The 25,581-nt window shown below is 40.5% G+C and overlaps 1 protein-coding gene across 2 annotated transcripts in view; it reads right to left on the reverse strand.

The window, feature by feature from the left end:
* LOC307028368 (talin-2) overlaps positions 1-25,581 on the reverse strand; it is a 97,520-nt gene that overhangs the window by 26,989 nt on the left and 44,950 nt on the right. Inside the window, exons 6-27 of one of the 2 annotated variants that reach the window (XM_079663321.1) lie at positions 25,367-25,519; positions 24,121-24,263; positions 23,694-23,821; positions 23,327-23,390; positions 23,132-23,236; positions 19,914-20,069; positions 18,693-18,794; positions 18,193-18,269; positions 15,759-15,939; positions 15,390-15,503; positions 15,076-15,184; positions 14,267-14,475; positions 11,209-11,307; positions 10,420-10,587; positions 9,482-9,616; positions 9,004-9,163; positions 8,473-8,511; positions 5,682-5,848; positions 2,483-2,611; positions 1,158-1,271; positions 859-972; positions 268-402 (exon numbers count right to left, since the gene is read on the reverse strand). In XM_079663321.1, the coding sequence (XP_079519447.1) occupies positions 268-402; positions 859-972; positions 1,158-1,271; positions 2,483-2,611; positions 5,682-5,848; positions 8,473-8,511; positions 9,004-9,163; positions 9,482-9,616; positions 10,420-10,587; positions 11,209-11,307; positions 14,267-14,475; positions 15,076-15,184; positions 15,390-15,503; positions 15,759-15,939; positions 18,193-18,269; positions 18,693-18,794; positions 19,914-20,069; positions 23,132-23,236; positions 23,327-23,390; positions 23,694-23,821; positions 24,121-24,263; positions 25,367-25,519 (2,801 nt within the window). The remainder of the gene's footprint in view (positions 1-267; positions 403-858; positions 973-1,157; positions 1,272-2,482; positions 2,612-5,681; positions 5,849-8,472; positions 8,512-9,003; positions 9,164-9,481; positions 9,617-10,419; positions 10,588-11,208; positions 11,308-14,266; positions 14,476-15,075; positions 15,185-15,389; positions 15,504-15,758; positions 15,940-18,192; positions 18,270-18,692; positions 18,795-19,913; positions 20,070-23,131; positions 23,237-23,326; positions 23,391-23,693; positions 23,822-24,120; positions 24,264-25,366; positions 25,520-25,581) is intronic. The other variant, XM_079663322.1, reaches the window with a different exon arrangement.

Genomic DNA, 25,581 nt, shown 5'->3' on the forward strand with positions numbered 1-25,581 from the left:
GTTGCTCTCCCTGAGGTTTCTCCCATTTTTCCCTTTAAACTGTGGGTTTTCTCTGGAAGTTTTTCCTTGTACGATGTGAGGGTCCAAGGACAGAGGGTGTCGTATTGTCATACTGATATTCTGTACAAACTGTGAAGTCCACTGAGACAAATGTAACATTTGTGATATTGGGCTATATAAATAAACATTGATTGATTGATTGATGTAAAATACAGTGACTTCCTGCATGCACTAACAGCCCGTTATGCCTGAGTGTCTGTGCTCTACCTTCTGTGCAGACGTCCTCAGCTCAGCCAGGCAGGTGGCCAGGTTCTTGGCACACTGGCCCAGTTGCATTGCTGCAGCCTGATCCGTCACCGTGGGAACGGATGACTTGGCCGAGGTCACCATCTTACTACCAGGCTGCAGAGGGGAAAAGGAAAATAATACTTAAAATCTTCAATAAAAACTATATTTTTCCTTAGAGGATTTAGTAACTACCTAAACAATGAAAAGTGGCTCTGAGCAACAGAGAGGAACAAAGTTAAATGATGTGTTGGTATATGTGGAGACCCAACGCTCATCCATCAGCTATAAAAGTGGGACTGGGGCTTTAAAACACATTATCTCACCACACCGCTGCTCCTTTAACTGCCTGCTTACTCCAAAAAGAGGTTACAGGCCTATTTTCAAAGGATCCCCACATGACAGGAGCACTATTTTTACTCTGTGTAGCCTGGTTCCTAATCTAGGACTGAAACTACTTAAATTGAGTATGTGGACATAACGCTTTAACAAGCTCCTCTCCAGCAGAGGAGAGAAATGGTGATGCAACAGTGTATGTGTCTCTGTATACGAGTGTGTAGGTGTGTACTGCACCTGTAAAAAGTTTTGGCTTGCAATGATGAGTGCCAGCTGTGCACTGCGGTCCTCCGGTTTGGCCTGACTGCCGCGCACCCCCTGGACAAGTTGGGGGATGTGGTCTGCCACTGCCTATTCAAAAACACACGTGCAAATACACAGGCTTCATGTAAGTTCTGTCAAAAATAGAGATTTTACAGTGCAGCTTAACATTTCTCTAAAATTATTTTATAGAAATCATAAAGCAAGCAATGTTCACAGTATGCACATTGCATTCTCTTTTCAAAGTCTTAATTTTAGGACTCTTCTGTCCTCACCTTGCAGCTCTGCACCAGCTGCTGGTGAGCAGACGTGTTCTTGTTGGAGGCGGCAGCGTTCTGAGCCGCAGCGATGGTCTGCGTGGCTGCAGCGGCTGCTTGCTTGGCAGCATTCTGAGGAATACAAAGACTCATAAAATATTCCATATGTAAAAAACAAGGTTAAACAGTAAAGACTTCTAAAGTCACATTTGAGTTTTTCAATCTGGATGTTCAAAGAATCTCCTGTGGAGTTTATGCTATGATGGACTTACAAACAACTCCTGGTGTTTATCTACATGACTTTGTTTCTAGTTGTTGGCTACATGAACAATAATTATTAACCAATGCAATGCTGCTCTGCTTTGTAGTGTGTATACAGCATAAAGCAAGTTCAATTTAAGTTCTTACACTTATTTCAAAAATATATTTACAAAACTAATACATTAATTATTGTGTAGACTAATATCATTAAGACAAGTATTTGTAATGGCACACCATAAACTAGGGCGGCTCAATTAATCATATTTTAATCGCAATTCTGATTTTGGCTTGCAACGATTACGAAAACAACGTAATAGAAATAAAACAATTTTTTCTTTTTTATTAATTTTTTTTGTATTGGTTTTTCAGTTGAATTATACTTAAAGTTCAAGGTAATCAACTGTTAAAAACATACTGTTCAATTTTTTTCTCAACAAATGGATGCTTTCAAAGTAAATGGATAATCGTTTTTAATAATCGTGATATCAATTATTGACCCAAATAATCCAGATTATGATTTTTTCCATAATCGAGCAGCCCTACCATAAACTATAAAAAGACAAAAGACTTGTCAAATGCCTTGAAATTCATCAACCCTTTGAATGAGTTGATATTTTAGTTTGAAGTCAAATTGAGACATGAGTCAAACAACACTACCCCACTCCCCTGATCCACTTAATAAATGATTACTGCTGTTCCTATTTCAGGACTATTTACAATGAGTTACAACACACCTTAATCTGTCTAAAACCTTTCAATATTGTTGAAAGACTTGCTGGTGAAATCAACATCTAAAGCTGGCTGAACTTTGGTGCCAAGTGGGGGCAACACTCGGTGCTTTATCGAGACGGTGACATTTAGGATTGGTCTTTTTTAAATGTCATGTCTTTTTACGCACATAAGACTGCATAAAATCCAGGCAATCAAAAAATAATAAGAAGTGACAACAGGCTTATACAACGTCCCCACATCCTGCAGATACACACAAACAACCAGTTTTATTTTATATAAATTCAGCCCTCATCTTCCTGAAGTAGCCATTTATTTTGAAGAGTGATACAATTCAAGATGGCATCACTGACCTCCAGTCTGTTGATGAGTTTCTTCTTGATGGCATTCTGAGCAGCAGCGTTGGTGGCCACTCGCAGACCCTCTGCAGCCTCCCTCAGTCTTTGCTGCTGGTCCTCATTCTCTGGGTACGCCGCCGCGCCCTGAGAACACACACACACACACACACACACACACACACACACACACACACACACACACACACACACACACACACACACACACACACACACACACACACACACACACACACACACACACACACACACACACACACACACACACACACACACACACACACACACACACACACACACACACACACACACACACACACACACACACACACACACACACACACACACACACACACACACACACACACACACACACACACACACACACACACACACACACGGATCAGCAAACCCACAACAGGTGAGCAGGACTGGAAAACAGCTGGTATCAGATCCACATTGTAGCATAAACAGATCGTAAAGCCTTGATCTTTAAAGCATTCTCCTTCCTGATAACATGCTAGCGCTCATTGCTACACACAGAAAAATGATGCAGATTTAAATCTCAAACTGAGCTGCAGCTTGCCTCCATCACCTGTTTGTTGAAGGGTAAATGTCATATTTATATTAACAAGCAGCTCTTTTTATCTTTCTGTTTATGAATCCAGCGGTGCAAATTAACTGGGTTCAGTGGAGACCAATATCAATCAGCACCTCCGTGTCTCCTGCTGTTAGAGAGACAGACAGCTAAGCCTGCATCAATTAGGTTAATTAATTGGGAGCCGGGTATATTCTACTGCGGCTACACAGAGAGGAGAGTGTCCATGCTTTTTAAAGCTATGCCATTAAGGTAATTTGGCAGATGTCACTATGAAAAAGGGCGACAAACAGGAAAAGGCTTTTGGTGTTACTTTCTAATAATTTCGTGGGTGGAACATGTTTTGTTTCATCCTTTGAATTTGCATTAATCACAGCAAAATGTGACTCAAATCATTGTCTGCAGCTGTCATTTCCCTTTTGGCAAGTGCTGACACCGATGTTAGAAACCAATTTGCATAATTATTTAAAAAGTGCTGATTTCAAGAGGAAGTAGCAAGATAGCACACTCAGTAATTCATAATGGGGAACTAGCCTTCAAAAAGCACGGTCTGGTGTACACTGATAACATGCATGTACAATAAAGGGACTTGCTAAAACCTGACATGGGCTTTAAAAACAAAACAAGCACAAAAGGTGGGCTGTAAAACTTACAGACCAAAGATCGATCAGTTACCAAGGAAACAACGGGTTTAAGTGTAATTCTCCATAGATACAGATACGTGTACAGCTGTGACTGTGATAAGTCTGGCATCAAACTCAACCATCAAACCAGCTGGAGGGCGTCATTTAATTTTCATGCTGGAAATGGAGAGTTATTCATATCAGTGTGTGATTCTGCAGACAGATAATGAGACTGATGTGGAGAGTTAGCAGATAAATGGCTTGGATAGAAGAAGAAGGGACGGCAAATCTAAGTTTGCCCTTTAGCAGTCGGGGAAGAAAGAGTTGGATGTCTCCGAACTCTTAGTCATGTTACGATGGAAACCTTAGGTGTGAACAGAACTGGACGGGACATTTAAATGGATATTCAGATTTTAACCTATCATTTTGTTTTGTTTGTCTCCATAGGCTTGTTTCTGGCAATACACAACCATTGCTACTTTGTTATTAAACCAGAGGATTAAACGAGGCTGAGCAAACATTTCATGTGCTAAACGGGTTTGTTCAGTTCTTATTAATTAAAACTGTATCCATGTTAACACAATATATTTAATATGGTGCATCGGGCCAGCAAAATAATAGTTGTTTAATTATCACATCTTATTAAACGCTACAACTTAGAGTTCAAAAACACAGTCATGTATATTTGAGATTAAAGAGAGTACACATTGTGGCTTAGCAAATTACCTAATATTAATTCTAAGACATTTATACTTTAGGAACAAAACCAAACTTTGCATTTAACCCAGGTTGGGAATGTTGCAAATGCCACAAGGGTTGACCCATTTAAAAAACAAACTATCTTACTCAGTATCTGAAAGGGATACCTGAGACATATCCCGCAGCTGCTCCAAAAAGAGTAAATAATTGAATAACTAGAAATGCACTCCGAAAACGCAGAAGGGTGCATTCAAGTGCTCCTTAGACCGTTTATGTTATCGTTGTTTGTTCAACATGTGCTCATTACTTTTAAATATTTTTTTTAATAAAACAATAACGTTACAAAGAAGAAGTGATGTACTTTATTGCTCAGAGCTTTTTATAACACGTTCAGAGCTGTGTCGTTGTTGTTCTGACTTGAGGGGGCCTGAATCTTCTCAGTCAGTCACGAAACAATTTGACTGTTTAATTTGACAACACATAAATGCAGTACAAATAACAAGAAAGTGATTAGCGATCCACTCTAAAACGATGTTAGTGGCTTCTTCCTTTGTCCATGCTGCTACATCTTTCCAGCAAGTTTCATAACGTCGAGGCTAGTCTTTTTTTTATGATCCTGCGGACAGTCAAAACAAGCAATACATATAGCCAACTTGTTGGAGGTAATTGAGCTGGATGACAACACTTTTTGCAATTAACAGCTGGGACTAATCTTATAAGAAAGGGGAAAAGTGTTCAATGTCCGTGGATTGATGTGAACAGGTTTGCAGATGTGACATTACAGTCCAAAAGCCATTGGGAGATGACCACGTTAAACCTTTTGAAACACACCTTGGAATTTGGGGTTTTCCAGAATAAAAAAAATCAGCCCATGCCACATTATTTTCTTTTATATCATAACATTTTTCATTGATGAAACAGCATCTTAGCAATACAAAGCAGAATGACTTCTTTAACTGTCATTTTTCTTTCTTGCACACACACTATACTCTGGTGCCTCTGGCCCAGCTCCTGTCCACTCTGCTGTCAGTGAAAAGGTCACCCTGTGCGAGAGAATAAAACTCAGCCATATAGATTTTCCATCTGGTCTTCAAAAATAAAAACACTGCTGTGATTAAAACCAAAACCTTTCCCTAATGGATTCACCCAAAGATTTCTCAAAGTGGAAGATCGTGATGAATTATGCATGGCCTTTTTAATATACACTCAGTAAACTTACTTCTCTCTGTTGACAAAAGTTGAGATACTTTTCCAAAATATATACGTATAAGCTTACCTTCGCTGCCTCTACCATCCTTGCGGTGGCGTCGGCGAGCAGTTTAGCAGCTGCCAGTAACTTCTTAGAGTTGTCCACGTCCACCTCTGCCTCAGCGTCAGACCTCATGGCGTTCACCAGGTCCGAGGTGGCCTGAGCCAAGACCCGCGCCTGACGCACCATCTCTCCTGAGACGGGATGAGAGAGGACAGAGGTGGTTTGGAGGCGAGGGGAGGGGGGGGAGAGAGATGAGAAATATTAGAGAAGTGGATTAATGGATGAGTCGTACTAATAAGAGATTGAGAGTGTTAACACTGGTTTAATGCAACTGCCTGGCTCTATCCTTTCTGAAAATCCTCCTGATTTAATTGTGATGAATAATTTGGACGGGAAAGGATACAAATGTTTTAACTACATAGATAAAAACAACTGTATTCTACGGAGCCCCTAGGGGACATGGAGAAGAACAAAATAAATGTTTGAACAAAAAAAGAAGAAAAATGTTTTGCGAGATCTCTCAAAACCCCGTTGCAGTTTGCAGACGGTCCCTAAGCACTCCTCTCCCTCCTCCAGCTGCAGATTGTGACCAATTCTTGATGTTTAGCTCGGATGACGGCGCGTATCAAACTGTTCTGATCAAAACGACTCTGTAGCTCGTTGTCTATCTTGCTATGATTGTAAAGTCATGTTGTTTGTATTTTTACAACGTTATGTTCATGAGTTATTGATCCGCGAAATTCAAATCTGTCAATAACTCAGCTCAGAGGGACGTGCATGTCCCCTCGCTCTGAGTGTTCTCTTGAGGTGACTTTCACTGTCTTTCACATGTGAAACCTGTGCCTATTGCCAAGCACTGATGTTATATCTTTATATTTAAGGCCAAGCTCAAAGTAAAATCGATGAACCGCTCCATTGTTGTGGTTTCTGTGTTGCCGTAGCAGCCGAACTGACCAGGAAGTACATTGAGCTAAACGAAAAGTTTTGCGAGATCTCGCATTATTCTTATTTTTTTCTTCTCCATGTCCCCAAGGGGGCTCCGTAGTATTCTTATGCAGGTTGCGGATAATGATGCAATACGGGCAAATCTTAACAGAGCAGATAAATATTTAAACAAACTGCATTGATGTATAATTTGACACCATTTCAGTTTGATTCAGTAAGAGAAATTCAAGGCTTACTCGTTAAAAATACTCATAGTAAGTTCACTCACAGCAGGTCAGAAGATATAAACAAGCTTTTGAAGCGAAAATGTTTAATGTCAGCATAAAAAAAAGAACCTTGAGGGAGAAAACGTAATACAAAAGAAATACAATTTGTGTGCGTCTGAATGTCTAGCACAAGTGTACTTCGCTCCCTGATCAGGTGTGCATAACGCTGTAACACCTGCAGCTGACTTGTGAAGACACAATTAAAAGCAACTGTTCAACCAGCCCTGGTGTTTTCGATTCCCTCTGAAAATATTCTTAGAATCAGACAAAAGAGAAAAGAGAGAAAGGAAAATGAAAGAACTGCTGTCGATATTCTCCCTGGCAAAGCAGGCCTGGCCATGGATGCATGACATGTTTTGCCAAAACTCCACTACAAAAGGATTTACTCTGTTTTTACTGAAGGGGAGACATAACCTGACATATTTGACACCGGTTCAAAGGCGGTATTTGCCAGATAGCTGCACGTATTCAGGCCACAGCCGAGGAAACAGCAATTTCCCTTGTCCATCAAACCCATCAGTTCGTCTAAGCTGACCGCTAACCCGGGACATTCTCTGTGAATCTCTTTCAATCCACCTGTCTTTCTCCTGTCAGTCTTATAAACATCACTGTCAGCTTTTTCTCTTTGGCTTCCCCAGTGCTGACAGCAGTCCATTTACACCCACATCATGCCAATTCTCTCTGAGGAGAAGACGGGATAAGGCACAGACACACAGTAAGACTCAGAAAGCCCGAACTTTAAAAGCTGTGGAAAGCAAGTTTTCTGGCTGAACTTTGTGTACTTTTTCATTACCCATATAAAACAAGATATTTGGCTAAAAAAGGATCCAATATGCTTTATTTGACTTAATTTCAAAAGCATGACAGAAGCCAAAATGTTGCCATGCTCATTTGAAAACTCTTTAAATGGGTTGCACTTTCAAGTTTTGTTCACAAAATCTGTAAAATGCAACTACAGTATGACGAAACACTTGAGAGAAAAGAGAGCTTGCATTTGAAACAAAAAACACTGCAATCAATACTGAGCCTTCAAACCATACCTTTCATTTTGTATTCATAGTTCCTTGATTTCTAACCAAGTTATCAATATTTCTATAAAAGCATTTTATCCTTTTTTATCGCACAATTGTATTATCAACACGATTAAGAGTCTGCAGCGCTTCAAGGGGCTGTACTTAGGCAAAGCAGCGATTTGAGCTAAATGCTAATATCAGCATGCTAACATGCTCACAATTACAATGCTAACATGCTAAAAACAGAAAAGTGCCAATGTATAATCGGGTATCATTTCAGATATGTTCACTGAATTAGTGTAGCATATTAGCATGCTGACATCTGGTAATTAGTACTTACATAACACGCCAACCTGAGGCTGACGATATTATATGTATGTTTTCAGCTATCTGACCATAAATGAGGTGTTTGACAAATTCAATTTATGAGCTGATCATTGCTCTAGATAAAAAGATAAGGGAGATTTACCCTTGGGGGGACACAACTATGTGTAGCAAATTGTAATCGCAATCCAGCCATTAGTTGCCTAGTCATTTCAAGCTTAAAATGTCAGCCTCATGGTGGCGCTAGCGGAAGAGTCAGAGGCTCACCAATATCATTAGGCGTCATCCTCTTGTCACCATGAATGTCTGTAAAACATGTCATGGGAATCCATACAACAGTTGTGGAGACATTTCAGTCCAGAGTGGTGGACTGAGTGGTGAAAGACATTGCCATCACTCAGTCCAGAGTGGTGGACTGAGTGGTGAAAGACATTGCCATCACTAGAGCCATGCGGCTAGTGTGGCTAATAAAAAGTTAAGTCTCACTGAAAGTAGCTGGCTCTGGTTTTTACCTCCCTGCTAGGGACAGCTTAAAAGCTTTTCAAATCAAAAATTCATCTTCATTTCAAGGGCAATTATTGACCGTTTTTTTTAACCTTAAGTGCCACTAATAACTGAATAATCTCATACACAATTGCTTCATTTAAACATATTTCAGTCTTGTTAGTGTTAAATAACATTGAGTATATTGGAAAAAGGGCCGTAAATGGCTGAATGTTAATGAACAAATTGAATTTCTTTATTATCTCAGCTTTCTGAGATAATGATACTCGGAGCATCATCCTCTTTTGGACTCACCTGCGTCTCCCATGGAGCTGAAGATGTTCTCAGTGACGGTCATGATGGTGTCCGTGGCCTGGTCGTAGCGCCCGATTGGCTCTCCCCTGGCGGTGTACTGGCGAACATGCTGCAGGAGATCTCCCAGCGCCTGACTCACCACGCTGGCCGCTGCGCTCACCTTCAACACAGGAGAAGCACATCATTAACGTTAGTGCTGCGCTCCTTAAGCTGCATTATGCCCTGCTTCTTATTCGATGAGGCTGGGGGAGAAGCACACTGGATTCATTATCCTCATTGCTTCTTAAGCCGGGTGCTAAACTGAATTTAAAAAACATCCAGGCTGTTGCGTGAATAAATAAATAAAAAAAGCTTGAGGATCATTATTCTAGGAAACCAGTCAACTCATGTGTTCCGTATCAAACCTGTTATTTGTCTTGTTATCTTTTGAGACGAAACAAACAATTATACATAAATAGATATTTTAAATCACGCTGACCTGTTTGAGGAGCTCGCCATCTTCTGTGGCTGAGAGGCAGGCCTGGACGCAGCTTTCCACCGAGCGATCCACCAGCTTCCCGGCTTCGATTAACTGCTCCTGGCAAACCGGTGAACTGATGGTGGGACTCACCACCTACAAGAAGGATAAGGAAGCGTAAACAATTCTAATGGTGAAGCAGGTGAGGACAAAGTAAACACATATTTTCCATCTCCATTGATATTTCATGCAAAAAAGAGAAAAACATGGCTTTATATAGTCGTGCAAAAGTTAGGAATATGTGAAAAATCGAACATGTTTCTCCAGTTTATACATCTAAATGGTACAGGTAATCTCCTTCATACATTCCGACTACGAATACTGGTTAACAATATTAACATTTCACAGACAGCATAGGAAACAGAAAAGTAAAGTACAATTTGAAAGCGATTCAGCAGATGGTTCTCATCACAGGATCAAGCAGAAAGGTGAGGGTTTGTTTAGTAAAAGCAACAATTCAGATTTGGAGCCAGGAGGGCATTTCAACTAATTAGAGGCATGTGGCTTGTTAAATAAAAGATGTGCGAATATGATGCTGGCGTAGGATATTTAACGGTGCCTTGTTGATTCATGATATAATGATGCACCAAAAATATTTTCTAGCTGTGGATACATTTGAGGTTATTTATTTATTACAGAAATCTCTATTTACCAAACCGTGCTGCACGGTCTACTTATTAGAGAAAATAAATCAACAAATGGGGAGGTGTTGTCAGGTTCCCAAGGGACACCACTGCAAAGTTGGGAAACATCACACCACCAACAAAAATAAGCATGACCATCTACTAAATTAACTTTTTGCAAAAAGAGTGCATGTCACACAAAAACTGATATGATAATTTAGCACCATTACTCTCAAATGTCAAGATGAAATCTGTGAGTCCAACAGATGTCTGTACCTTGGCACAAGCCACCAGCTGGGAGGTGGACAGCGCACACTGAGTGGCAGCAGCTATGACCCGGTTCTGGAGCACGGCGTCGTCCGCTACCTGTGCCACGTTCTTGGCTTTCAGCACCATCATGGCTGCAGCGTTGGCCACTGCTTTGGCCAGATTCATCAGGATGTCCTACAACAACGGGTTTCAAAGAAGAAATAAGAAAAAAACTCTCATCAGTAAGATATACATGTCTGTCCTTAAACATATTTATCCCTTTCTAATGAACAAATGATACCTATTATGACAAGTGAAGAGAAAGGTTAACAATTTGAGCTCTGTGTCTGTGACAAAGGATTGTGTCTATAGTTGTGCATAATTGCGCTAAAAGAGAGGGGGTGGAAAATGAAATGACATCTAAGTGCAATCTAATTTATGTTTAGCAGGAAAAGCGATGCTCTTTTGCTTAATGAATATTATATATTTAACTTGTAAAAGGGAGCCATCAAGAACAACACAACGTGGTGACAGGCAGGCTGTAAGAAAGGCTGTGTTGATCTGATCCATGCATAACCTCGGCAAACATTGCATTACAATAACAATCGTGATTCAGCCAAGTATGAGCTACATGAAAGAAAAACACAGGCCTGGCAGCTAGAATAGCATTCAATTCAAACTAAAAACATAATATCCTCTCTGTATTCCCCTGGATACAATGTGTTTTTGATTAACAGAGTTCCAGAGGAGTGAGTTTTCTTTAGATATTACACAGACGGTGATGATGATAAATGGATTGGGGGGGGGGGGGGTTACCTGGAACCTCTCGTCCATCTCGCTCTCTCCAATTTGGCGCAGGAGGTCTCCGCTGGCCTGGCCGATGCTGCCGGCTGCTGTGAGCACAGTCTGTCTGGGCTGCAAACACACACACACACACACACACACACACACACACACACACACACACACACACACACACACACACACACAGAGAAAACCATCAGGATGTGAAACTGCATTTGGACGCCTGGTTGGAAACTGCATCATCTTGCATCTGAGAAATATAGCTTCCAAGTAACCTCTAATGTGTTTAACTGTGCTGCATGCATCTGAAACAAAATCATTGCCACCATAGTGATGCATTCTACACATTGCTTAACACTTTGATATTGATTTTAACACAAAGAAATGTATCATATTGCTAGTGTACTGCAAAAACAGCACCATATCTGCTGGTAACACTTATATGGTGTTAGTCTGTCTGGAGACTAAGGTGTTGAAAGAAATGTGCAGAGTCGATACAAACACAAATAATAATAATAATAATACACCTTATAATAAACAAATCAACCTTTGAAAAATATGCGCATAATCATCTATTGGCATGCAGGAGACTGACTGCGTTCCAGCTTCTACTTGAATGTATATACAGTGTTGACTGGCTTTATGATGATGTATTCTCTGATACGTGTAGGAAGATTAGCTTATTGCCATGGCGTCAGCTACTGGGGATCCTTTAAATAAAAACACATACACCAAAGTTTACTTCAGGCTTCACGTAATCTTTCCAACTGCCCGCATGCATAATGCAGGAATGTATAAAGATCAGCGTTGTCCCAAAACTAGATGAACATTATGCAGATTACCAGCCAACAACTGTACAGTACATTAACTTCTGAATGATACTGCCTCAACAACACACTCCTAATAGGCTTCAGTGAGAGCATTACAGTAAAATGTAGACGGAAACAACATTAGCACAAAGTGTCTTTTACTTTTTAAAGTAAGTTCTGCTTTCACAAAAGCATGAAATGCCCTGCCATTCAGCCTAGCCTCAGTCTGAGATCTTTTATTAAGACCGACCTGAACAATTCAGTTAGCAGCAGCCGGCCGGCATCAGAGGGTGTTAATATAATTAGATTTAGTATGGAGGAACAGAAGAGACACTGCTTTATTAAGAGATGATAAATTGTGTCGGAGCAGAGCTGATCCATGGCAAATTAGATTCACTTTTTAGGTTATCAATTTGGAAAGAAAAAAACATTGTGTGGTGTCAAATACACAGACAAAATCTGTATTTGAACCAACACAAATGAATTGTCTGCTTGCTGTATGGACTCAAAACCAGGTTCAGGCTTCACTTCCACACATCTTCCTAGATTTTCTGTCCATTATCTACTCCTTCTATCTATGTGCCTTCCCTGCCTTCTCCATTTGACGTAAGCTCAATATGGTGGCCATTGTTGGTCTTCGCTTCACATTTCAATGTCTACAGTCATATTGACTATTATGTCGTTCAGACTTTACTTGCCATGACTTCAACATGAACCATCTGCAATCTACTGCAGGGGTGCCCAACCTTTTTTTAACCAAGAGCTACTTTTAAAGTTGCTAGTCTGCCGAGATCTACCAGTCCAAATAGAGAGGCGTAGCCATTACTGACAGCCTACTACCAGGTAAATACACACTTCTACTTGTATAAAACTGCCCTTTGTACGATTAATACTTCATAAAATACTGCAGATCCTTTATCTTACCTCTTTCTAATCTACACACATACAAGTATTTAACTGAAGTTACACAACAGTGTTGTCGATACAGAGTTGGAGTTTATTCACACGTCACATACTGCAGTGGGTAATGTTTTCAAGAAACATTGCTGCCACATTTGACACAGGACAAAAAAGGAAAAGACACTGAACCCTTTCTTTGCCATTATTTAAAAATAGTGTAAAGCTACAAAAGTATAAATTAGGCGTACTAATAAGACAACTCAGATCTGAAGCTACAGGAACCTGCTGCCAAAGTGCAATAAAAAAGACTAAATTAATAGAATCAAACCCTTTTTTGTTGCATTTTAGTAGAGTATAAAAAGAAATGCCTTTAAAATAGAATGCAAGCAACACTAGTTAGAACAGATCTTAATGTTTGTATTCTTATACCATTTTGTACAATAATTATAATGAATAAGTTCAAACAAACTCAAACTTACAGCTGATTAATAACGGTATCTAACTTGAGTTTTTATTATATCAAAAAGCTGTTGAAATGCTACTGTTATTTTTTCTCTCCCCCAAAAGCGCGCCGGCAGCCTCCAGGAATGCTTCTTTCACAACTTCGCCGTCTTTAAAAGACTTCATGTGTTTCGCAAGAACGTGACTGACACGATAAGATGCTATGGTAGCAGCCTTGCTCTTGTTGTTGGGTCTGGTGAAAATGGACGGCTGTGCATTTAGCTGTCCTTTCAGGCCCCTCCCCTTTTGGGAGCGTAGGGCAGAATTAGGAGGGAATTCCGTCTCGTAGCACTGTTTTGAAATGCCGCTCTTAAATTACCTTTCTTCGATAAAGCCACGCTCGCATTGCAGATGAGACAGATGGACTTTGAATTGGAATAGATACAAAAAGAATCATCCTCCCACTCGGAGTGAAAATTATATATTTGGGGCTTTTTTGCTTCTGCCATAATTGTGGTCTTGTGTGTGTGCGGACTGTCACTGCTGTTGCCACGGACAACGTCAGCGAAATAGTGCCCACTGCTCACCAGCCACGCCCCGACACATGGGGTCACACCAATCACAGAGCTTTGATGCGTTCAAGTGAATTATTCTGGCACAGGAAGATTATGTTATAGGAAATTAACGATAAAACAGAATATTGTTGTTCTATTTTTAGACACATCTCACGATCGACAGGTTGGGCACCCCTGATCTACTGTATGTCACATATCCAAAAATCATAGGCAGGGAAAATAGGGAGGAAAATCCTACACAGCTGGTTTAACAAGCTAAATAAAGAGATATTGGTACCATACAAGATAGGACTGGTGGTGTTTTGACAAGACATGGTTTCATTATCTCAGTGTTACTTTGCTCACCTCTCCAGAGGCCGGCTCCACAGCCTTCAGCAGGTCAGACACGGCCCCTGCGAGGGTCCTGGCAGCCCTCATCAGGTCATTACCTCCGCCCACGTCATCCTCCATCAGTGCAGCCAGCAGCTTCACACCCTTTGACATTTCTGTCAGGTTGGAGGAGATGGTGGTGATGGCGCAGCCCACGGCGGTGTAGTCTGTGTCAGTGGGATCGCCTGGGTATGGGGAGAGGGGACAGAATAATAAGGGCTATCAATAAAATAACAACACTTGTTTTAAACCAATTCAAATGCATTATTGAGTCTTCTTAACATTCACTATTTACCATTAACTGATATTAAAGAAAGCATACACACATCAGTCAATTTTAGTAAAGGAATATTAGCAGGAAAATATTATAAAATAAAATAAAAAACAACCTACGGTATTTCAACTTGGAGGGTTTCAGAATGGCACATAGCCAATAGACACATCTACCAGTCTACATAAACCAAACCACAGCAGGAAACAGGGACCTATAACATTTTATACAGAGCCTGAAACTATGTCAATGAACACCAGACTGATGGGAAAGGTCTGCTTTAGTCTCTAATTAGCCAGATCATTTCAAATCTGGCACTCCTCAAATGCACTTGTAAAAACTGTGAGCATGACTTAACTCTTACTCTGGTTTCATTAAGCCTTCCTAAAATTCCCACAAAGGCTTTTCAACAGTACATAAAGTAGCTCTACTATCAAGATGTCTGCAGTGAATCAAAGCCTTGGTAGCTGACAAGCAGCGCATAAATCTGCTGAGTCATGCCAGTGCCACTCACCAGCTGTGAGATTGACGACAGAGGCGGTTCCAGCAGTGATGGCGTCCACCTGGGAGTGGATCTCATGCTTCGACTCATCCATCTTGTTCTGGATCCATACCTTGGATGCCTAGGTACACAGAGGAAGACCACAACAACATCATTATTCTTGCATGCTTGAAATTCATCTAAACATGGATGTCATTCTGCAGAAAGCTCTATTATTTATTACCATTTGTCACTATGATTTTCTGTTATGGCTTTTTTCATTGCATAGGCAGTTGTATATATTACAATAAAACGTGGTGTTACAGTGTGTGTGCACTGTACTGTACCATGTCCTGTCCCAGTGGGGGCAGGTCGTCCACCTCCCCTAGGTCGATCTGGGCCTTCTGCACAGCTTGCATACTGGTGTTGATGGTTCCCATTAAAGCCTGCTGTGCTGAACTCTATGCAAACAGGAAGACACACAGGTTCATTTCTCACTGAATGCAGCCTTGAGGCATTTAAAAAAAAAAGACTGCTTAGAAGAGGATTGCACCCTTGTGAAGCTATTTGGAGCATGTGCAGAAACCAGCAACGAGTAGCGGAAAAAAAAGATGATGATACACCTGTCTAGTAGTGTGTGAGTGGCATACAGCGTCAATTTCATCACTGAGCAAAAAGACATCACATCACACTGAGTGCCAGTTTGCTGCTCTTACGAGAGGTGGCATGTGCCCGCGGTGCATCTGACCCATTGTGATCTGCTGCTGAGCAGACGGCATGGTGCCCATGCTGAGCGACTCTGTGCCGATGGAGCCGGAGCGAATCACCCCTGGCAGCGCCACCGAGCCATGCTCCATTCGGCCCACACGATTAAACTGCTGCTGAAGGATGGTGGACCTGCAGGCACATAATCAGGCAGTAAATAAAGCTTCTACAATGTTGAGGGAAAATCACCTGACCCTAAAACACCATGTTTTCAAAAGAAGTCATGTCTGAAAGGGGGCATATTATTCTCAGTGTTTTGGTTCATACTAATAGTTTTGGTTCACATTTGCTTAATTTAAATGATTAAAAACACATTATTTTAAGTATACTATCTGTTTCATATGCCCTCTGTCTGAAACACTATTTTAGTGCACATCTCCTTTAGTTCTCCTCCAGAAAGTGTCCAGTCTGCTCTGAATATCTTGCGAGAAAATTAGGGTATGTACAAGTATTAGAAATATAAAAAAGGACATACAGTAGGAAGGGTGGCCAAATCTGAAGGCTTGGTGAATTAACAAGTGAGCTTTTCATGAAGCGTCACCTTTAAGTAGATTATTACACACAGCATGAAAATGTATCCTAAGTTTTCTTAAAGCGGGCAAATCTGGCAAGTTACATGTAATCATAATGATTTAAATTTAAAAAATCACACCTTCATTAAAGTTGAACTCAAGCTAGGAGAATCATATTTTGTGTGTGTAGAGTAACAGGGATCCGAGAATGAGCACTTTCAAAGCATGTTTTTCATATAGGCATTTATCACCAAAGGGAGTGAGGTGACGAATCAATCAATCAGTGGGAGTGATGATTAGTCATTATCCTCTCCACAAATTACTGGTCTGACAGTTTTACAAAAAGTTGTTCCAATCACAGTGAAGCATGAGGATGAAAATTTGAAATGAAGTGAAAAAGTAGGAACAAAAATGGGTGTTTGGATGTAGCAAGATTAAATGTATTCAAAATTCAACATGTTAGTCATTCTGTCATGTTACCACATATAGACAAGGCAGTAGCTAAAACAAACCATACGAATAACTAACAGCAAATAAACTAGTCCTGCAAAAGTAATAGGGACCACATTAGCTTAATGTCACAGATAGCCAAGCACAACTCAATGTATAGGGAACACCATTTTGTTCCATTTTTCTCTAGGCTTTACACGGCCATGGAAACAGAGCCCGTACAGCCCAAAAAACGTTAGCTTTTCTCTCATACAGACGTTCAAAACTGAAGATTAAAAGCTAAATCCAATGGGAGGGATTTTTTACCACCGAGCATTTGGCTGTGTTCGCTTCCTGATAGTGGGCCACTAACACAAAGCAGAGCGACATTGTAGAGTCTTCCCACTGTGTCCTTCTGGAAGACAGAGCTTTGTTTTGATTTCCCTCAGATAAGGCCTTCCAGTGTAACGCTTGCTATGTGTTTGCAGTATTAAAGACTTTTGCCTTCGGCCCTGCGCGCAAACACAGATAAAAAGAAAAAAACACTAACGATTACAGAAGAAGATCTCAGTTTAAAGCAGGAAAGCAATAAGCTATCAATCGGGGGGCTAGACATGAAAAGGGCTTCAGAGAGCCCACTGTGGATAAATGAGCTAATGCACATCTAATCAGGAAATGTTCAGAGAGGGCCTTTGCTTTTCCAGTGCAGCAAAATGTCCTCACATAATGATTATCTCTCAGGATAAAGTCCAGCTGAGGAGTTGTTCATGCGGTGAAATTAGATTCAGGAAGATGGATGTGTGATGTGCGGTCGAGGAAGGTGGTGAAAAGGAAATTGAAAAGGGACCCAGACTGATATTGTTTTTTTGATGGAATAATATGCAATAACTTTGTGTGATGCTATTGAGCACAAACCATCATCATACCTCCACTGGAATGTAACAACAATGTAATGCAGGGTTGTCTAAGGATTATCCCAAACTACTGCAAGTACTTCGTGCTGTAGTTTTATTCACATTTTATTGCTTTTGTAAAGACCACACTGTGAGTATTTTGTTTTCTACAGCTTTTTTAAGAACTTTATTCTTCGTGGCTGTTCTAAGGCAGTGCTGCTTGGAGCTCAATGTTAGCGTATCGATGCTAACATGCTTACAATGACACCACTAAAAGGCTCATTTTTAGCAGTTATAATGTTTATCATGTTAGCATGCTAACATTTGCTGGATAGCACTAAACACATAGCACAGTTAAGTGTTGACAGGAATGTATTTTGGATGTCACGAACAAAACATGAGAGAGATTGAGTTATTACAGATATTTCTTTGAAAAAACCCAAATGTTTGTACCATATTTTCAGTTGTTGAGTCATGACTCATGTCCACTGAGCCATGTTGCTTTCAAGCCTTAGAGGTCAAAACACTTAACTAGTTAAATATCTACTCACTTTTTCGGGGAGACGGATTCCTCAAGCATGGTCGACTCCTCATCGCCTTCTAAGCCAAAGCGGTCCTTGCTTTGCTTCTGCAGCAGAGAGAAAAATACAGCAAATATTAGTTTCAAAAGAAGTGCAGGGATTTCAAACAACAACCCTGAGAGAACCTAAATGTTACATTGAATGTACTATAAAAACAACCTGGGCCCAAATTCATCACATGATTGAAATTGACCTCCATTTGACACATAGTTAATTCTATTTGAAGGATTTTTTCCCCCCACAGATTAAGGTGATTTATACTAAAATGCCAACCAGAAGAAAGCTAAACAGTGTGACACTTTCTTAACTGCAGGAAAAAAGACGGATCAAAAATGCTTGCAGGAAAGCTGTCTTCTGCTTGTTTTTATTTAAAAACAGCTGTCTAACACAGCAGCCTGAGCATATCAACAGATATGAGACTTTATCGACCCATTACAATTCATCAGGGTCTCCAGAGATGAATGTCTCACCTTTTTGAGGATGATGTCGATGTAACCGGCAATGAGCTGAGAGATCTGTTCCCCTTCAGTGGTCTGCACTGAGTAATAGCTTTCCTGGTATTCCCCAAAGTCCTACACAAACACAGAGTCAAATCTTAAACATGCATTTTCATTGGCAAGTAAGGAAAGTAACCGATGCAGTGCTTATGTATAGAATATGAGGATTTACTGCGCGGATTAATGTGTAGCCAGCTAGTGTCAGATACTGTAAGTACTACATGTTGTGTTGGACATGAAACCGCTGCAACACAGAGTACGATAAATCCAAGAAGCATGTTGGAGCAGATTTTATGAAATGACTTAAATGAATCCGGAATACTTTTTGAGTAAAGCTCTGTACACCTCACATGGACACACTATACATACAGTATATCCAATGGGGTTGCAGGGTGATTCTATCCAATTTACAATGGGCTGAAATCTATGAGTCCTTAAACGAAGTGAACGACAAATCAAATCCATTTAGAATCCAACTGTAACAAGAACACAGAGCCTAAACCGAAAGACACTCTAATGAATTAACAGGAAGAAAGAGAAAGCATGTTAATTTAATAAAGACAGAGCATCGACCAGATCTCAAAGTTTCTCATTGACTCAGAGTGCTGACACAAAGGAGAGATATTGACAGGGAAGACAAAGGACTCTGTTCAATAACTGAGGTGGGCGAGGGAGTGAAAGGACAGCCAGAATGTTTAATGGCTACTGCAAGGAACAGCTGGGTTTTTACTGTGAGTCTGTCCTCATTCACTAGTGTGGACAGAATGAATACAAGGTTAAATAGGCTGAAAGAACAAAGCCGGCTGTAACAAATAATGGTGGAAAGTGATATAGATCGGTAAAAACAAAAAATCCCGGAGGGCCTGTAAAACCCCTCGGGGCCTCCAGGGGTTAAGGGTTAGCAACTATGGACTGCTTTTTTTCCAGGGTTATTTTTAAGATGTTTCTGCCCCATTGAATCACACTCGAGGACGATGGAAACGACAAAAGTGAGCAGATAAGATACTTGGGTCTGTTCTTAAGCTTCAAATGAATAAAGGTTGAGGTACAGTGTGGTCTAGCAGGACTGTGGAATGTGTGAGCTACTGCCAATGACTATTCTTCATCTCTACCCTTATCCTCTGGTGCTGAAACACTGATTAAAAGCCAGATCAGTGTCCAGTCAGATGAATTTTTGCAGTACGTGTGTCTTACCAGGGTGAAGCTCTTGGGCGACGCAGCCCACCTCTTCACCGTGGTGAGGGGCCACTCCTGAACCACGTCTTTGGTCTTCTCCTCCACTCTCATCACAGACTCTTTGGTGATCCCCAGGAGCCGCGGCACCAGCTTGTTCTTACTCTTCATCTTTTCCTGAAAAAAACACATCAACTTTCTGGTAAACTTTCTAAATGTGTCACGGTTACATTATGTTGCAACCACTGTTGGATGCACATATATAATCAGGTGATGGCTCATATGTCAACCTACTTTCAGCTTTGCTTAGAAATGTGTATCTACTTCAGGATGCAGCTAGTTTATTAGACAGTCTTGTCATTACTAGGCTATGGGGGTTTTATTTTCAGTCACACATTTTTTAATATAGCGGTCTGAGATTTGTAATGGATGAGTTTAACAATACACTATGTCAGTGTTTCCCACATAATTTGATTCTATTTGTGGGGGCACCGCACCCCCCCCGGCAAGAAAAGCCAAAGGCCCCTTAACCTATTCGGGTGGTCCATGCATCCACCCCCCCTCAAATAAGATAATACCTGCGAGTTCATGGCTACTGTGGTTGCTTTGTTAATGAGTGAGACACACCAGAGTTGAGGATCTGTGGGGTTTATTCTCCCAAAAATATCATTTACAATTTACAATTCAGGCATTTAGCAGACGCCTTATTCCAAAGCGACTTACAATGACCAACTACAGGGACATTCTCCCTGGAGTAACCGAGGGCTAAGTGCCTTGCTCAAGGGCACACTAGTAGTGGTGTTCCAAGCAGGATTTGAACTCGCAAACTTCCGATCATCAGCCCACCTCACTATCCATTAGACTACCAAAAAATAATAATAATAATAATATACAGTATATATTTTTTTTTATGAGATCCATTTGTGGCGGATGATATTTAATTGTGGCGGCCCTCCACAAATAAATCAATGTATGGGAAACACTGCTATGTAGACTAGTAAATACGTGAGCTGTTTAATCACTGCTGCAATGTAGGTAATCAAATGGCTTCACATGATAAGTTAACTTGACAAAAAAACATTCATTTTGCTTCATTTAGATTTGTTTTCATTTAAGATTTTTAGATTTCAGGTCATTTCTGTCATCTCTCATAGGATCACATTGTATTAATGACATGAGAATGACGAAACCAACAAGACACCAAACCTCATGATACAAAAACAAATGTCATTTATTTCTTTACTTGAGTGAACTATTCATCTTTCATTTTAATTTAAACGGGTTTGATAAGGGCATTACTTGAATAAAGACAGATTAACACTCCAAGCAACATACTTCAAATTCAAAGGCCTAGCCGCTTCAACTTTTATTTTGCTGTCACACTGATCTGCCAAGATGGGTATTCATCCGTCTAACCAGTTAAAGAAACAAAAACACATTTTTCCCTGTTAGTAATTATAGCGTAACGTCTTAATCATGTCTTTATCTGCCTGTCAGAAACTCTCAACCTCCCCTGCATTCACTAAGCCTCTAATGTCATACTCCAGTCGCTCTGTGAGCTGACAGAACAGCTGACTTCTTCTCCTTTCCCTTCATGGACAGAGAAAGTGTTTCTCCAGGAGCTGCAGTGTGTGAGCAGATGGACAGACTGTGATGGGGTGTGACATGAGGGCAGAGAGGTGAGCTGTGTAAAAATCCTGGAGGGCCTGTAAAACCCCTCGGGGCCTCCAGGGGTTATGGGTTAGCGACTATGGACTGCATTTTTTCCAGGGTTATTTTTAAGATGTTTCTGCCCCATTGAATCACACTCGAGGACGATGGAAACGACAAAAGTGAGCAGATAAGATGTCAAACTGATTAAGGGGAACACAGATCTGAGGCCAGGAGGTTGAAGATTTGTGTGTGTTTTTACGCTTAAAAGGAATACGAAAATGTGATCTCGGAGGACTGTGGAATGTGTGAGCGATGAGGGGAGCTAACAACCTAATAGAGTTTGTGTTATTTCTATACTTCATCTCTACCCTTATCCACTGGTGCCAAAAGATGCTGATTAAAAGCCAGGAACTGTCTGGCAGAGTAAGTGACTTTTTTTCCTAAGCAATTACCAGAAAGGATGTCATTTTCAACAAAAAAAACCTCAGCAATGAAGCCAGAAGAGGTGACAATTGGACAGAGATGTATCAATGCAGACAGGGAGGTTTCCCATGGCTTTATGCTGGATTTCCTCTTGGTGACAAATAACGTGAGGCAAAAAAAATCCGCCAATTGCTGTCAGTACGATGGCAGCTCGACTTGGTTTGCCGGTGCGATGTCTCCTAGTCTCCATTTTTCACTCCTCTTCTCCCACAAAATACTCTGCAGTGGCACACTAGGCTGCACAGACAGCCTTTGGTTTACTTCCGGGAACATACTGACAACCATGCAGTAAAGGTGCTGCCAGTGTGTGTGTGTGTGTGTGTGTGTGTGTGTGTGTGTGTGTGTGTGTGTGTGTGTGTGTGTGTGTGTGTGTGTGTGTGTGTGTGTGTGTGTGTGTGTGTGTGTGTGTGTGTGAAGAGAGGAGAGAGATGATGGTCAATGTATGGCATGCAAAAAGCCAAAGGTTCATTCATATGCATTTTTTTCTCTTAGTTTTTTTACATTTACAGATAATGGATGGAAATGAATGATTTGGTCTGTAAGAATAGTTGCGTGAAAAAAGACTGTCCTGTTCAACCCAATTTATAAACAATAGAAAGCTGTATGTATGCGTCATTTCCCCCCCCCCCACCCATTTTATTTTTTATAAAGAAAAATATAATCGCTAGTTAAAGATTATTATAAATAATGAATGAAAAATGTTAATTAGCAATGAGTGCTAACCTCATTGGCAGTTTTTTCAGGCCCTAATTATTTCCCTCTTGGTTCAGAAGACATTTTCAAAGTTCAGGTGGACACAGAAAATGTCCCCACCAGCTGAGACCTGCCCTCAAACTCTTTATCCTTTTCACACTGAGTTCAAAGAGCATATTTCACACTCAGGAGATCAAAGGCTCTTGCTATATTTCCACCAGTTCATAAAATCTGCGTCCACTTTAAAAACTAATCTATTTTAAAAACAGGAGAAAAGAACTGCGGGCTAAGTTTTTCTAATTTTCTCAAAAGCAGTGGAATTTGTGGAATACAATGGTGCGGTGGTTCCTCATTAAAAATGGTATATTTGTGTGGATTCAACAAAAATAAATAATAAAATAAAGACTTACTTTGACCAGGAAGAAGGAGACGCCATATGTCCGCAGAGACCGCGCCAGTTTGACATATTTCACTTTTGTTTCAATTTCTGTAATTTCTCCACAGTCCTTGTGGTCCTGCAGGTCGGAGCATACATGTATTTAAACTACTGCTTGATTGTCAAATGTGTTAACGTAGAACAACCATTTTCTAAAAAGGAAACTAACTTGGAATATTTTCTTCTCAGATCCTTTCTGCTTGATGTATTCTTTGGGTAGGAACTCCTTCAGGCTAAGAAAATGGAAACAGAGAAGCTGAAGTTTGTACAAAAGACATGGACTGTTTTTTTCTGCTACTGCCCTAAAACTCAGAAGAACAATCAATTCTCCTGAACAACACACCTGGATTTGTAAAAGGAAAACAAAATGTTTCTATACCTCCATGAAAGATGGAACTTTTTCACGTTAAGTCAGTTTTCTGACCGAAACGAGTTCTACACCTAATATTTGGCAAATAATCTGGAGTAAAAAAAGCTTATTTGCAACTACTCAATATGGGCTTAATTTACAACACTGAGAACAGTGAAAGACTCACTCTAAGAATCCAGGCTTGTGTTTATGCTCTATGTGAGGTCCAAACTGGATCTGGGCCTGAATGCCTGCGAACTGGCAGGCCTTGTCAAACGATACGGGGTGAGAACCGTTAAGGATGTCATCTCGAGCCTGAAAGACAAAGACAAAAGGTAAAAATACAAAACATTTGAGAAGGTATTCAATTATAGCTATTGATAAAGTATCTGTACTCAAGTTAATTATATCAAGACTATATAAAAAGGTTTGTAAGAATCACTAATTTCCTTAAAAAGGTATTCAAACGTTATATCATGGCACATTTTCGGAAGCCTTTTGTCAACATTAGGTGAAAATGAAGAAAATCGATATCAGTGTATATCCTCTGGTTTGTAGTTATACTAATTAAGTGTGGTAAATATGAGATAGAACAAAAAGTCTGAGGGTCAGACCTGCACGTAGAGCAGATTGAGTTGGACAGGATCTCTGGAGTCCACGTTCTGGTCCGAGTAGAAGAACTTGCGTCTGAGCAGAAGAGTCTCGTTCTCGTCCACGCCTTGCTCTCTGAACGTCCTGCTGTGGTCCAGCCAGTTCACTGACAACACAAAAACACAGCACAGGAATCAGTTAATAAATACATCTAGATATGCATACTGTATCAGTTCAAGGTTCTGTGTTGACAATGATCCAAACTGTGCAGTTAAGGAGAAAGACAAGGATATAAGCAATACGAAATACAAAATGTATCTTTGTAGGGTCTCAACCTTTATGAGTAGTGTCTCCAAAAAGAATCAGGGAATTGTCCAAACTGTGACCTTGACCCCCCCCTGTCCTGCTGGAAGTCCCCCCTTCAGTGCTTCCACCCTTTGTCTCTCACAAATACACTCAATTAAATCTATTTCTAAGGCTAATTCAATCCCTGATGATGCAATGTAATGTTAAAGCCATTCCCCAGTCAAAAATCTGTTAATGTTTATTTATGACATCATTTCATTTTTTTCTCTACAACCATCTGGCGACCCCCAGAAATTATCTTGCGACCCCCAGGGTTGAGAACAACTGATGTTAATTACATGACCGTCATCTCCAAAACATTTCCATTAGTCCTCCACAATCTTTTCCTACTAGCTCTCCTCTCTCTCTCTCTCTTGGCTTTGCGCCTGAGTTTTCCCTGACGTCCAGTTCTAATCAAAGTCAAAGAGATTCCAAAAGTGTACACTGAACTGTGTAATGATATGTACGGACGTGTGAGGCCTTTCTAAATAGAGTCTAATGAGTGGAACTGTCGTACTACGCTTCACTGGCTCCAGTCGACATCTACAAATATCTGAAGGTTGACCAAAGGAAACATTTTCTTTCAACTTCGCTGTCAGAAATGCCAGGTGAACGGAAAAGTATCTTTAAGTTAACTTTAGTTCAAGATAGGATTTGGGATATATTGATGTGAACAAGATAGTGTCGGGCTGAGCACAATGTGCAGCCTCGGGGTCAAGAGATTTAAATGTACTGCTCCCACAGAAGTTGGTAGACATCAAAGTAAGCTGTTAAAATGTGCTATTTAATACCCACTGTGAAATGAAATCAAAGTGTAAGTGCATTATGATTTTGTTAAGAGGGGAAAAACCCATGACCCAGCAGGGCAGGCCGACCACTTTAATTACTACACCATCAGGTCAAAGGTCACTCTACTGAACTCACAGTCGTCGTCTGTGTGTAGTTTGGCTTTCAGCTTCTCCATTTTCCTCTCGTCTCGCAGCAGCGTCCTGTCTTTCTTCAGCGTGCCCATCCCATCCTCCTTCTTCTCCTCCACAGTCTCCTGGATCACAGAGTATTCTTCATAGTTTGTGATTCCTGTAATCAAAAAGAACAATATCCCCCAGATCGATACATGTTTGATTTAACAGGATTATTTT

Source organism: Notothenia rossii (genome assembly GCF_949606895.1).
Source record: "Notothenia rossii genome assembly, chromosome: 2".
NCBI lineage: Eukaryota > Metazoa > Chordata > Actinopteri > Perciformes > Nototheniidae > Notothenia > Notothenia rossii.